The sequence below is a fragment of the Pelodiscus sinensis genome, chromosome 18 (genome assembly GCF_052426305.1).
Source record: "Pelodiscus sinensis isolate ZL-2025 chromosome 18, ASM5242630v1, whole genome shotgun sequence".
Taxonomy (NCBI): Eukaryota; Metazoa; Chordata; order Testudines; family Trionychidae; genus Pelodiscus; species Pelodiscus sinensis.
Window position 1 is genome coordinate 29795809 of NC_143069.1, and position 14348 is coordinate 29810156.

At 53.1% G+C, this 14348-nt stretch overlaps 1 protein-coding gene across 1 annotated transcript; it reads right to left on the reverse strand.

Moving 5' to 3' along the window:
- Positions 1–1849: 1849 nt before the first annotated feature.
- LOC102451723 (olfactory receptor 1f45-like) lies at positions 1850–2782 on the reverse strand. Its single transcript, XM_025181425.3, has one exon. It carries the CDS (start codon positions 2780–2782, stop codon positions 1850–1852), a length of 933 nt encoding a protein of 310 aa, XP_025037210.3.
- Between the last annotated feature and the right edge of the window lie 11566 nt (positions 2783–14348).

The window sequence follows — 14348 nt, forward strand, 5'->3', positions numbered from 1 at the left end:
TAGCCGGGATTTAAAAATGGCGGCGCCCGGTTTATGCAAATGAAGCCTGGGAAATTCAAATCCCGGGCTTCATTTGCAAGTGCAGTATGCCTACATTACCCCGCTAGTTCGAACTAGCGGGGTAGTGTAGACATACCCAGGATGATTTCTCTGGTCTTAGAGGGACCCTGAAAACAGCTAGATAGAGCCTCATTGCCTAGGGGTAGGGTTAATACCCAGTGGCTGAGCAGGAGACTTGTGGTGGGGGAGTGAGACTTCTGGGATCTAGCTGGGTCTGTGGGAGCTAGTGAGTTAACGGGCTGGGAGGCAGGACTTCTGATTCTATTCACAGAACTGAGAGGAAAGAGGGGAATAGTGAGTTAGAGCAGAGAAGGGCTGGGAGCCAGGACTCATGGGTTCACTCAACCCCTCTTCATAAGGAAGTGGATCTATATTCCATGGGGGGCTCCCATTGTCCCTGCAGTGGCCCATACCCCTGCTGGATAATTGGGTCTGCCTCTCAGCCCTGAACGGAAGCCTGCCCCCTGCCAATTTTGCCCCCAGATCCCTCCTCTAACTGGTTGATGGGTTGGAGTGGAAGTTTGGGGTAATTAACCAGACATTCACCCAATGACCTCTCCAAGCTGTGGCCCATGTCTCGCCTTCCTGAGTCAGCAAGTCCATGCTCTGGGGCCAAATTAGAGCCAATTTCCCCCAGAAGGGAGAGGCCCCATCTCATTCTCTGGCCCCCAGAGTTAACCTCTCTCCAGTTACATTACCAAACATACAAAATCAGTGGGAATCATTTTAAAAGGTTCTAAGCCCTGTTGAATTTTCACTCACTTGCAAAAATGTGGGGGTTTGCACATTTTTTAATTATTTCATTTATTTACACTTTCACAGTTGCAAGAAATTATGGAAGAGTCAGACAGTTGTTTCTTAACGACACTCGACATTTTGATTCAAAAGGCTATAGCCTAATAGCCATTAAAGCACAAATTGTCAGAGTCACAAAATACAGCACTATAGACAGACAGGTGCACGTATCTAAAATATATAGTTAGAAAATACACAACATGGTCCCAGAATTAGTAAACTTAATAAAATGTGGTTACACACTGCCCATTGCTTCCAGATGATACCTAGGAATGTGGTGGCAAAAGTGGAATTGCTCTCTACGGGCTTTCTGACATGCTTTGCCTTGCCTTACTGAACCTTCCTCCAGTAAGTGATCCTGTCTGTCCTGGACACCCAACACAGAGTCAGCTTGTGGAATTCCTTGTTAGAGGACGTTCTGAAAGTCAAGATCATTACAGGGTTCAAAAACAAACTAGATATGTTCATGGAGGACAGGTCCATCAATGGTCCTTAGCCAGGATGGGCAGGGATGGTGTCACTAGCGTCTATTTGCCGGAAGTTGGGAACAGGCAATAAAGGATGGATCACTTGATGATTCCCTATTCTGTTCATTCCCTAGGGGGCACCTGGTATTGGCCAGCTTCAGTGGACAGGATCCTGGGAGGGGGTCCATTGGACTGACCCAGTCTAACCGCTCTTATTTCAGATCGTTGAGTGTTCAGGCCAATGTGTACTAAGAACAATTATACAACAGGCCTTGGGGCTGATCCCACATGGCCATGCCCTTGAGAACATGTCTGAATGTATCTCTTTTTCCATGGAAAGACTTCAGCTGTGTGTACTTGTGTGTGTGTGTACGTGGGCGTGACCCTACCGACGTGTTAGTTTCATCAGCCTCCTGTCTGAGGGGAAAAGAACCCAGGTGTCCAGGAGAAGCTAAGGAGAAAGGTTCTTCAGACACATCTTGGGTAGAAAGTCCATGCCCAGTAAAGCGATGGAGCCATGGCTGGACTCATATGCCCCAAGCCAGAACCTTCCTCCCTGCCCTTCTCAGGGCTGCGGCCACATCCCTGTTTCTAAGACTGTAGACGATGGGGTTCAGGGTGGGCACCAACGCAGTGTCCAAGAAGGTCACTTGCTGGTCATGCCCCTCAGTGTCACTGGAGTCTGGGCGGAAATAGAGCCAGATTATGATGCTGAACGTGAGCAATACCATGGTCAGGTGGGAGCCGCAGGTGGAGAGGGCCTTGCGCAGGCCTTGGGCAGAGCGCAGGCGGGCCACAGCAACCCCAATGCGGACATAGGAGGCCAGGATGAAGGCAAAAGGGCCCAGTGCCACCAAGACACCCTCAGTGGAGATCACCAGCTCAATGGTGAGGGGCCGGGTGCAGGAGAGGAGCAGGAGGGGTGGCAGGTCACAGAAGAAATGCTGCAGGCGGTTGCTGCAGTAGCGCAGATTGGCAGCCATGACAGTGTGCAGCAGGGCATGTGGAATCACCACGGCCCATGAAGCAGCCACAATCTTGAGGCACAAGGACCGCGTCACCACAGCGGCGTAGCGCAGCGGGTCGCAGACGGCCACGTAGCGGTCATAGGCCATGGCAGCCAGCAGGTAGTTCTCCATGTTGCCCACAGAGAAGTACATGAAGAGCTGGGCCATGCAGCTGGTGAAGGAGATGGCCCGGTGCTGGGTCAGAGCGTGCACCAGGGCCTGAGGCAGGGAGATGGAAGTGAAGCTCATGTCCACCACAGCCAGGTGGCCGAGGAGAAAATACATGGGGCTGCAGAGCTGGGGGTCAGTCACCACCAGCCCCAGCAGCAGGGAGTTGCCGGCCAGGCTCACCAGATATGTGACCAGGAGCACCACGATGATCAGCAGGTCCTGCTCTTCGGACAGACCCAGGAGTACAAACTCAGAGATGGATGTCCAGTTGCCCTCATCCATGGCAAGGGGCCGTGGCAGCTCCTGAGTGGGGAAGAGAAAGGAGTGGGCAGTGAGGGGTTGGTCAAGTGGAGAGGATTCATACCAGAGCCCCAGCAATGCCTGAAGGATCAGAAAACCTGTCTGATCATGAGAAATGCCAGGCACTCAAGCTAATTAGTGGGACAAAGAGAAAGTGAAAGGGCGACTCGATCCCAGGCTAGAGGTACCAACATGGGGAACAAAATTACACAGTGACTCTTGGGTCTAGCAGAGAATGGTCTGACCTGAGGCAGTGGCTGGAAACGGCAGCTAGACACAGTGGCTGTGACAGCAGAGATGCAGGACGTCTGAAAAACCTACCTGAGAGACCAGAGGAGCTTGGTTTGCTCAGTTCATTGAACAGCCAGCTAAGAGGGGACTTGGTACCAGTTTGGAAACACACTCACAGCCCTTCGTCAGCATCTGGGTCCTGCCTGCAGCCCTGCCCCTCCACAACGCCTCATGGGAAATGTGGCCTGAGCAGGGGCTCGGGAACATGTTGTCCTCCAGAAAAGTCTCCTGTGCAGAGAGGATAGAGAGCTGAGTGGTCTATAAAGTGTAAGACGGAGTATGATGTGATGAAAATGGGACAGAGAAAAAAGCTTGGGGGATTCTGTCCTCCCTGTCACCTGGCATAGCAACAAGCGAACAGCCCATGACATTACATTCAAAAATGAACCAAAGACATAGTCACACATTCAGGAACTGGGGAACTCTTTGCCTCAGGAAGATGTCCAGGCTAAAACTTATCAATATTAAATGAGGGAATGGACATTTCCAAAGATATGAGGAATATCACTCAAACAAAGAAATGGTTGGGGGAAGGATATTAAACCTCATGATACGGGCTGTTATGAATCACTAATGGTCAGTAAGAAATTGCAATGGGGAGAGGGCAGATCCCCACCTGCTTCTGCAGGTTCTTAAACATTGTGGCATTTGCTCAGCTCAGAAATGGATTCTGAATTGGGGGGGAGAGTTGTTTTGACCCAGTCTGGCCATTTCTACACCAGAGACCCTCCTTTCAACTCACACTCAAACACTCACACATAGTTCATGAGACATCTTTGATGACCAACACTGGGCCGAGATTTTCCTCCTCCAACTCCATCTTTCCTTCAAACAAATTTCTACCTGTACAAGTCAGAAGTTCCCCACCAGGTGAGATATTTAAAGCCTCATACCATACGCTCCATACAATGCACTAGGAAAGTCAGTCCAGACTGACATTTCATACTGACATGGGGCTTGTGGCTTTACTTGCCATGCCCTGATGTGTTAGTGTGACAGTCACATTTCAAATGGTTCATTTTATAGTTATTTGGTACAAAGGAGACATCTTCGTATCATTCCTTGGGATTTCCTAAGCAAGTCATTGGGAAGTGAGGGGAAACTTACACAAGGAGGCAAAACAAATCAGACTCCTGAAAGGGGTCCAGTAATCCGGAAAGGCTGGGAGCCAAAACTAGAGCTCTTCCCTCATTTCATTTCTGGAACAGCTCTTTTAAGCAAACACACCGTCTTGGCTGAGAAAAGTCAGGGGTGGTGAATCTACCACACCCATTGGTAGATTGTGACTGTCACTAATTAGGTCCCTGGTTATAAATTTATGCCTTTGTTTCCATGCCAATTTTGTCTGTCTTCAACATCTGGCTATAATGCAATCCATCCCACTGGCCCCCTTGGAAACCTTCCATGTCATCCCAGACCCCAGTAATCCGGAACCTTTGCAGTGAATGCGAAGGACCCCAAAGAGAATTCACCAGAATTCAATACAGTTGCCAGAGGATATAGCAGGAAATGGCCCCTTCTCTCCATGACAAATCCGGGAAATGTTGGAGAAAAATGCTCCATTTTGTAGGGTCTTTTTCAGGGGGCTGGGCACAACACACGTCCGCACTGCGAGCTCTCGGTTAGAGCCCCTGACACTGTGGAGAACTGGTCTCCACTGGAAATTGAAGCTCCTGTGGAAGGGAGACAGACGCTGATAGTCCGGAGATCCCCATTCCCACAAAGGATGAAGAGTGGAGACAGAATTTAGTCTGAGTGGGGACCCACTGGTGCCTGGGGCCCTTCTCCAGGCACTGTCAAAGCACCTGGCTAGACAAGCAACACATGAGGCTGCAGATGGTGGAGACAGGCTGGGTGAGGGACTGTCTGAGGTGATCGTGGGTGGGGAGCGACTTTCTGTTCAGAGCCAGATACCAGAGGGACAGAGGAGCACAGGAGATGTGGGGTTTTTGCCTGCTGTCCTGCTTCCCCAGCTGTGCTGGGCCCTGCCCCTACATGGCCCCATCCAGACGGCATTGCCATCCCAGCCTCTCCCCTGCGGTACCCCCAACACACTCCCTGATACCAAGCCTCACCTTGGACAAGCACGCTTGGCTCCTTCCTGCCCTCAGCATCTGCAGAGGAATAGCTACCCCTGTGTGAAGATGAACCACAGAAACCAGTCCCCAGAGGCAGCAGAGCCGGCCTTAATTAACCCCTGGGGGACTTTGACTAAGAAAACATTCATTAGCGCTCAACTGAGCCGTCCCATGGCTCTGGGCGCAGGGGATCTCTGAGATCCATGGATTGCTGTCATCATGTCTCCTCGTGGACCATCATAAGCAGCCAGTCGCCAAGTCCCCTAAATCTCTCCCCTGTGCTGTCCAATCCCCATACTCTGGCAATTCACAGGCATTCCACATCTTCCCCTCCCAAAAGGGGCAGTGCGCCTCAGTTTACCCATTTCACTTAACTCCCCCTCCACACATTCTTGAACCCCATCCATGAGCCCTCCTAACAAGAGTACAGATGGCTCATATAAGGAAGAACTGAGGGGTTTTTCACAAGCACCAAGAAAGAATGGTTGCAAGACATAAGGAGGATTCCGGTTCACCAGGATGGCCTTTGCAATAGTTACTGCCCTAGCTAAGAAAGCCAAGTTGCCTCTTCCCCTGAAGGTCAAACACCCGGATCCGGGTTCTTCTGGGCCCAGCCAGAACATATAGTCACTGGCCTGCAATGGTTTCCCATTGACCAATCTGAAGGAATCTGAACAGTGCAATGCCACAGTGACTCATTTCTCTTTCAAGCCCAGAAATCCAACTGTCCCTGTTAGCCTATTATACGTGCCCAAGTATAACCTGTCTGGGTGGCTCACCGTACTGATGTGTCTTGACAAGGTGTGAGCTTCCCACCAGGAGGGGGGCTTGGTTGTCCTTCAGGGCAGGCTCCAGAGCCTCACCACCTCTCAGGAGTGAACCTCTGGTCTCCAGCCCTCTAGCTTCCTGCTTTGGGCTCTGCCCATCATGTTCAAGTGGGACAGAATGAGACACAGACAACTCATTCGGGTTTAGTAGTCACCTGGAACCTAGCACAGGAAGCCCTCAGCTTCCACAAGAGAAAGGAAGGTCCCATAGATCAGTGGTCACCAAGCAGTAGATCAGGATCTACTGGTAGATCATGGAACCTATGACAGCTGATCCTGACAGGTTTGGTATGTTATCAAGTGCCGGTACTTCATCTGCTCCTCTCAGCACTGCCATGCTGCTCCCGCCCTCTGCCTTGGATCTGCCCTTCCTCCCCCAGGAGACTCCTGCCTGATGTGCAGGGCACGGGAAGAAAAGGAGGGGGTGCTGTTGTCAGGGTGCCTTTCCCCCCATCCTGTACCCCATCTACACAGAGTGGCAGGGATGCCAAGAGTTTGCTGGCTGCTTTTGGGAGTGGTGCAGGGCCAGGGGAGGGGTGAGCCAGCCAGCCTTAGCCCCCTGCACCACCACCCAGTAGCCACCTGTGGTAAGCAGTGCTCAGCCACCTATATTCTGAACTCCAGGTCCAGTTCTGAACCCCTCCTGCCCCCCAAACCTCTGCCCTGAGTACCTCTGCACCCAAACTCCCTCCCACAGCCTACACCCTGAACCCTGTCCTGCACCTCAACTCCCCGCCCCAGGCTCAGCTCAGAGCCCCTCCCACACTCCAAATCCTTTAGCCCAAGACCAGAGCCTGCATCCCCTCCCCCACACTCCAACCCTTTGCCCCCAGACTGATAAAACTGAGTGAGAATGTGGGAGGATGGAGTGAACAGAGGCGAGGCCTCGGAGAAGGGGCGGGAAAGAGGTGGGGCAACTGGGTTTGGGTTTGACATAGATCCTGGATTGCACTTCAATTCATAAAGGGGATCTCATGCTTTAAAAGGTTGGAGACTACTGCCAGAGATAATTACGTCAGCCCAGACTAGGGATGTTAAATTGCAAGTAATTGACTCATCGAATAGTCGATGCATAAGAACATAAGAACAGCCATGCTGGGTCAGACCAACGGTCCATCCAGCCCAGTATCTTGTCTGCTGATAGTGGCCAATGCCAGATGCCCCAGAGGGAGGGGACACAAAAGGTAATCCTCAAGTGATCCCTCCCCTGTCACCCACTTCCAGAGAAACAGATGCTAGGGACACCATTCCGACCCATCCTGCCTAATAGCCATTGATGGACATAGGCATGTGCACAGGGTGTGCCGGGTGTGCCCAGGCACACCCTAATGTCTTGGGCTGGCTAGCAGCTGCTGGAGGAGGAGGGAGATTTGAGACGAGGTAACACAGCCCGTCACTTTCCCCGTGGCCATCTACGGGGCACTTTGAGGAAGAGAGCGTGTATGCATGGCGGAAACAGCTGGGGCCGGACCAAAGATGTCAGCCCGAGCCATTTTTACACCCCGAGTCCTGCCCTGCAGCACTGCGTGGCACCCTTTCTGCAGCTGAGGGCGCCCCCGCCCAGCCCGGAGGCACTACACAGCACCCCTTCTGCATCCGGGACCGGGGTTCCAGCTCCAGCCTCGGCTCTGGCCCAGCAGCACCACACGGTGTCCCTTCTGGCCCTGAGGCTGCAGCCCCAACCCCAGCCCTGGCCCCATCCTCAGCTTTGGCTGCGGCCCCAGCCCGGCAGCAATGCGCGGTGCTCTTTCTGCCCCTGGGGCCACGGCCCCAGCCCTGGCCCCGCCAATCCCAGCAGCACTGCGCGGCACCCATTCTGCACCCGGGGCCTCGTCCTTGGCCCCGCCCAGCCCAGCAACCCCACGTGGTGCCCCTTAAAGTGAGGCACCCCAGGCTAGGGCCCGGACGGCCTGTAGCTTGGGCTGGCTCTAACTCCAGCCCGGCAAGCTGGAAGGCAGAATCCGGCTTAGCCTAAAGTAAGGGAAAGGGAGAGGGGGAAATAGGCAGGGGTGGGAGAGGAAGAGGTCTGTGCTGAGGGGAGGGGGGCAGGTCAGGAGAAGAAAGGGGAAAGCACCAAGGAACAGGATGGAGGAGAGACAAATGCCAGGGGGCCAAGTGGAGACAATGAGGAAAAGAGCAGGAGGGGAGGTGTCAGTGGGAGGGGGGACAGTGTGATGCTGGGAGAGGAGAGGAGAGGGGAAGGGCATTGGGGATTTGAGGGGGAGGTGCTGGGAGAAGGCTTGAAAGAAGGGGTGGGCATGAGGAAGGCAGGGATGGAGCAAGACGTGTGAGGGCACAGGGGCATGAGGGGAACAGGGGCCGGGGGTGGTGAGGGGATGGGCATCAGGGAAAAAGAGGGCAAAGGGGGAAGAGGCAGTGAGGGAAGGGGGAGCACCAGGAGGGTGCAGGGTTAAGGGAAGTTGCAGGTGCCAGGGGATTCTGGGGGTGAAGCAGAAGGGCAGACACCTGCAGGGGAGGGACCAGCACCAGAGGAGAGAGGCAGGGCAGGTGTGTAGAGGGGGTGTTAGGAAAGGGGATGAGAAGGGGTAGCTCACGTGATCAGAGTGGGGCTACTGAAGGAGTGGGCACAGGGGAGAGAGAAAGGCTGGTGGAGGAGGGCAGGTCTCAGGAAGGCTGAGAACAGTGAGAAGGGAAGTAGTCAGGACAGCAGAGGAGGGTGAGAGGTAGGGGGGCAGCAGGCACGAGGGGAGCTGATGGAGCAAGGGGAGATTTGGCAGCAGAAGGAAAAGGTAGCGGTTTATAAGATATTTATTAATGACAGTGGCACAGCCAAACAAGCCACATGAACTCAGTACAACACAAAATTCATTCTGCTCATGGGAGGAAACTCTTAGAGGGAACACTTCCCCCAGCCTCTCTGCCCCTGAGTTAATGTCACACACATTGGCTACGTCTAGACTGGCATGATTTTCCGCAAATGCTTTTAACGGAAAAGTTTTTCCGTTAAAAGCATTTGCGGAAAAGAGCGTCTAGATTGGCACGGACGCTTTTGCACAAAAGCACTTTTTGCGGAAAAGCGTCCATGCCAATCTAGATGCTCTTTTCCGCAAGAAAGCCCCGATCGCCATTTTCGCCATCGGGGCTGTGACGGGGCGAACAGGCCCCGCACTGCAGGGCTGGGAGTAGCCCAGGCCCAGCTGGCTGAGAGGGCCCCGCCCTTCCGGCCCTGCTGGGCATGCTCCCAGCAGAGGCCAGGTATAAAGGCAGAGGGAGCCCAGCTGCAGGAGGCTGTGAAGGCTAGAACTAGAACAGAGTTTAAAGAGAAGTTAGATAAATTCATGGAGGTTGGGTCCATGGAGTGCTATTAGCCAGGGGGTAGAAATGGTGTCCCTGGCCTCTGTTTGTGGAAGGCTGCAGATGGGATGGCACAAGACAAATGGCTTGGTCATTGTCTTCGGTCCATCCCCTCCAGGGTACCTACTGTTGGTCGCTGTCGGCAGACAGGCTACTGGGCTAGATGGACCTTTGGTCTAACCCAGTACTGCCATTCTTATGTTCTTATCTTCTAAGCTCAGGGCTCAGGGTCGGGGGTCTCACTGGACCACCCTGATTTTCATGCAAACCTGCTCCTGGGTGGCCAGGCTGGCAGCTATCCTGCCCTAGACAGACACTTTCCTGTGCCTAGTGCGGAGGTCGTGGACGTTGGAGGCTTCCCCCCAAACCTCAATGAGGTCCACGATGTCCGCACTAGACCAGGCGGGCGCCCGCCTCTGGCAGACCTGGGCAGGCTCCTGGGAGCCGCCAGCCTGGTCTCGGGAAGAGGCGGAGGGCTGGGTGGCAGCGGGTGGCTGGCTCGTGCAGTGCCAGGTGCAGGGTCTGCTGGCTGGGTGCCAGCAGGCTTGCACCTAGCACAGGCACCGTAGCCAGACCATGCCCCTTTAAGGGCTCCAGGGCCGGGAGGGGGGCAGAAGAGTTTCCCTGGTTGTGCCCAGAGTGGCCACCAGGGAAAGCTGGGGAGGGCTAGCCTCCCACTAGTTCGAATAAAGTGGCTACACAGCCCTTAATTCGAACTACTTAATTCGAACTAGGCGTTAGTCCTCGTAGAATGAGGTTTACCTAGTTGGAATTAAGCGCACCGCTAGTTCGAATTAAGTTTGAACTAGCGGTTTGCATGTGTAGCGCCTATCAAAGTTAATTCGAACTAACGTCTGTTAGTTCGAATTAACTTTGTAGTGTAGACATACCCAAAGAATGGCATTTAGAGAGATGACTAATTTCACATCCACCTCAGCCAGATGGAACCAAGGTGGTCGACCAGTCTGACCTCCACAGCCAAGAGCCATACTCCCAAATATTTCCCCTGGAAGACGCTGTTGGAAAACCCTGAAGCTGAATATCCCTTCCACAGTGTTTAGTAAATCTGGGAAACTCTTCTGACCCCCTCCCGGCAACGGAGCCCTTAAAGGGGCATGGTCTGGCTACGGTGCCCATGCCAGATGCAAGCCTGCCAGCACCCAGCCAGCAGACCCTACACCTGGCACAGCTCGAGCCGGCCACCCGCTGCCACCCAGCCCTCCGCCTCTTCCCGGGACCAGGCTGGCAGCTCCCGGGAGCCTGCCCAGGTCTTCAAGAGGCGGGCGCCCGCCTGGTCTAGTGCAGACATCGTGGACCTCACCCACGACTTCCGCACTAGGCACAGAAAAGTGGCCATCTAGGGAAGGATAGCTGCCAGCCTGGCCACCCAGGAGCAGATTGGCATGAAAATGAAGGTGGTCCACTGAGACCCCCGACCCTGAGTCCTGAGCTTAGAATGGCCGTACTGGGTCAGACCAAAGGTCCATCTAGCCCAGTAGCCTGTCTGTCGACAGCGGCCAACACTAGGTACCCTGGAGGGGATGGACCGAAGACAATGACCAAGCCATTTGTCTCGTGCCATCCATCTCCAGCCTTCCACAAACAGAGGCCAGGGACACCATTTCTACCCCCTGGCTAATACCACTCCATGGACCAAACCTCCATGACTTGATCTCACTTCTCTTTAAACTCTGTTCTAGTTCTAGCCTTCACAGCCTCCTGCAGCAAGACGTTCCACAGGTTGACTATTTGCTTTGTGAAGAAGAACTGTCTGTTATTAGTTTTAAGCCTGCTACCCATTCATTTCATTTGGTGTCCTCTAGTCCTTCTATTACGGAAACTAATGAAGAACTTTTCTTTATGCACCCTCTCCACCCCACTCATGCTTTTATAGACCTCTATCATATCCCCCCTCAGTCTCCTCTTTTCTAAGCTGAAAAGTCCCAGTCTCTTTAGCCTCTCTTCATATGGGACCTGTTCCAAACCCCTGATCATTTTAGTTGCCCTCCCCTCTCCCACCCTCTCTCTTCCCCTCTCCCACCTCCTTTTCCTAGTCTCCCCGAGTTTTGTTCAATAAAGAGAGTTTCTATTTTTGACCACATGTGTCCTTTATTTTGTATATCAGGAAGGGGGGCTAGGGAGGGGTAAGTGGAAGGAGGTGAGGGAGGAATGGGGTACGAGCCCCCGATGGGGAGGACTGGGGTGGCTCTGCAGGCTCTTCGGGGTGGAAGCTCTCCTGAAGCCCCTCGATTGAGCCCCCCTCCGGATGGCAGCCTGCGGCAAGTGCAGCAGGGCTGATGGCCGAGTGCTGTGATGTGCCGAGTGTGGGCACTCAGGGCACTCCAAGACAGGACTGCTTTGCAAGCGGGGAACCCCTGAGAACTGTCTGTCCGGGGTTTAGGTCGGGTCCCTTTAAGCACAGACCTCGGCTAGCCTGAGACAGCAGCTCTACACTCTAAGTCCTAATCTGATGCCCTGCCGGCACTGCTTCCGGCCATCCTTCACCTCGGTTCAGGGTCCACTCAGTGTGGACATGCTAGTTCGAATTAGCAAAACGCTTATTCGAACTAGTTTTTAAGTCTAGATACTCTAATTCGAATTAGCTTAATTCGAATTAGCTTAGTTCGAATTAACTAAGTTAGTTCAAATTAGTGCTGTAGTGTAGACATACCCTTTGATGCTGATTGCAGGGGAAGTGCTACAGCCTAAAAGAGATTTAAAAAGGGATAGAGAATGAGACAGAGAATATCTTATTGCCTATATATAAACCCATGACACGCCCACATCTTGAATACTGCATACAGATGTGGTCTCCTCATCTCAAAAAAGATATACTGGCATTAGAAAAGGTTCAGAGAAGGGCAACTAAAATGATTAGGGGTTTGGAACAAGTCCCATACGAGGAGAGATTAAAGAAACAGGGACTTTTCAGCTTGGAAAAGAGGAGCCTAAGGGAGGATATGATAGAGGTCTATAAAAACATGAGTGATGTGGAGAAAGTGAATAAGGAAAAGTTATTTACTCCTTGGAACTCCTTGCCTGAGGAGGTTGTGAAGGCTAGGACTGTAACAGGGTTTAAAAGAGAGCTAGATAAATTCACAGAGGTTAAATCCATTTATGGCTATTAGCCAGCATGGGTAAGGAATGGTGTCCCTAGCCTCCCCTTGTCAGAGGGTGGAGATGGATGGCGGGAGAGAGATCGCTTGATCATTACCTGTTCGATTCACTCCCTCTGGGACACCTGGCATTGGCCACTGTCAGAAGACAGGGTACTGAGCTGGATGGACCTTTGGTCTGACCCAGTATGGCCGTTCTTATGTTCATCCCTAGAGGTTTTTAAGTCTAGTCTGGACAAAGCCCTGGCTGGGTTGATTTAGTTGGGATTGGCCCTGCCTTGGGCAGGAGGCTGGATTTGATCATAGAATCATAGAATAATAGGACTGGAAGGGACCTCAAGAGGTCATCGAGTCCAGCCCCCCGCCCTCAAGGCAGGACCAAGCTCCGTCTACACCATCCCTGACAGATGTCTATCTAACCTGTTCTTAAATATCTCCAGAGAGGGAGATTCCACCACCTCCCTTGGCAATTTATTCCAATATTTGACCACCCTGACAGTTAGGAATTTTTTCTGACAGTTAGGAATTTTGATGACCTTCTGTGGTCTATTGTAGCTCTATGATTCTATTATTCTAGGGAGGGATAAGTGGAAGGAGGTGAGGGAGGAATGGGGTACGAGCCCCCGATGGGGAGGACTGGGCTGGCTCTGCGGGCTTCTGGGGGTGGAAGCTCTCCTGCAGCCCCCCGATTACCCCGCCCCCGGATGGCGGCCTGCGGCAAGTGCAGCTGGGCTGATGGCCGTGTGCTGTGATGTGCCGAGCGTGGGCACTTAGGGCACTCCAAGCCAGGACTGCTTTGCCAGCGGGGAACCCCTGAGAACTGTCTGTCCGGGGTGGGGGTGGGGGTCGGGTCTCTTTAAGCACAGCCCTCGGCTAGCCTGAGACAGCAGCTCCATGCTCTAAGTCCTAACATAATGCCCTGCCGGCACTGCTTCCAGCCATCCTTATCCTCGGTTCAGGGTCCACTCAATGTGGACATGCTAGTTTGAATTAGCAAAACGCTAATTCGAACTAGTTTTTAGGTCTAGATGCACTCGTTCGAATTAGCTTAGTTCGAATTAACTAATTCGAATTAAGTTAGTTCGCATTAATGCTGTAGTGTAGACATACCCTTATTGTCTTCATATAAATCCATGGTACACCCACATCTTGAAATCTGTGTACAGATGCGGTCTTCTCATCTCAAAAAAGATACACTAACATTAGAAAAGATTCAGAGAAGGGCAACTAAAATGATTAGGGGTTTAGAATGGGTACTATATAAGGAAAGATTAAAGAGACTGGGACTTTTCAGTTTAAAAAAGAGGAAACTAAGGGGGGATATGATAGAGGTCTATAAAATCATGAGTGGTGTGGAGAAAGTGAATAAGGAAAAGTTATTTACTTGTTCCCATATGTGACGGAGTGGTGCCCCGCCACCTCCGTTCAGCTCTTAAAGTTCCCCGCTGTCGCTGCTGCACGGGGGTAGCTGCGGTTCCAATCTACCGTACTGACCGGGGAGATAGGGGGGTGCGGGCCCTCCCTCTCTCCTGGACCCCAGCCCAGGGCCCTAGGGTCAGGATCAATTAATCCTGCCCTGCTGGGGGGGGTGCTGGCCCGCAACTCACCAGCACGCCGGCTCCTTGCCCTTCCCTGTGCTACTTCCTATCTCTCTCCTGCGGGTCTCCCTGCCTAACCCTCGGCGCCCCCTGCTCCCACGCTCCCAGTCTCCGGTTCATCTGGGGGTGTCCGGGCCTCCCAGCGCCTGCCCTGCTACGCCCCGTTCTCCCCTGCTCTCCTGCTCCGCTCTGCTCCCCTATGCCCTGCTCTGCCCGCTGCCTCTCCTTCCCTTTGCCGGCGACAGCTGGCATTTTGAAGGGCCCGCCTCCGGCGCGTGGGCATGGTGACATCGCACGCCACGTACCCGGGCTCCTCCTCCTTC

Bases quoted from the DNA above. Each gene is read 5' to 3' on its own strand.
- LOC102451723 (XM_025181425.3), bottom strand. From the start codon at position 2,782: ATGGATGAGGGCAACTGGACATCCATCTCTGAGTTTGTACTCCTGGGT.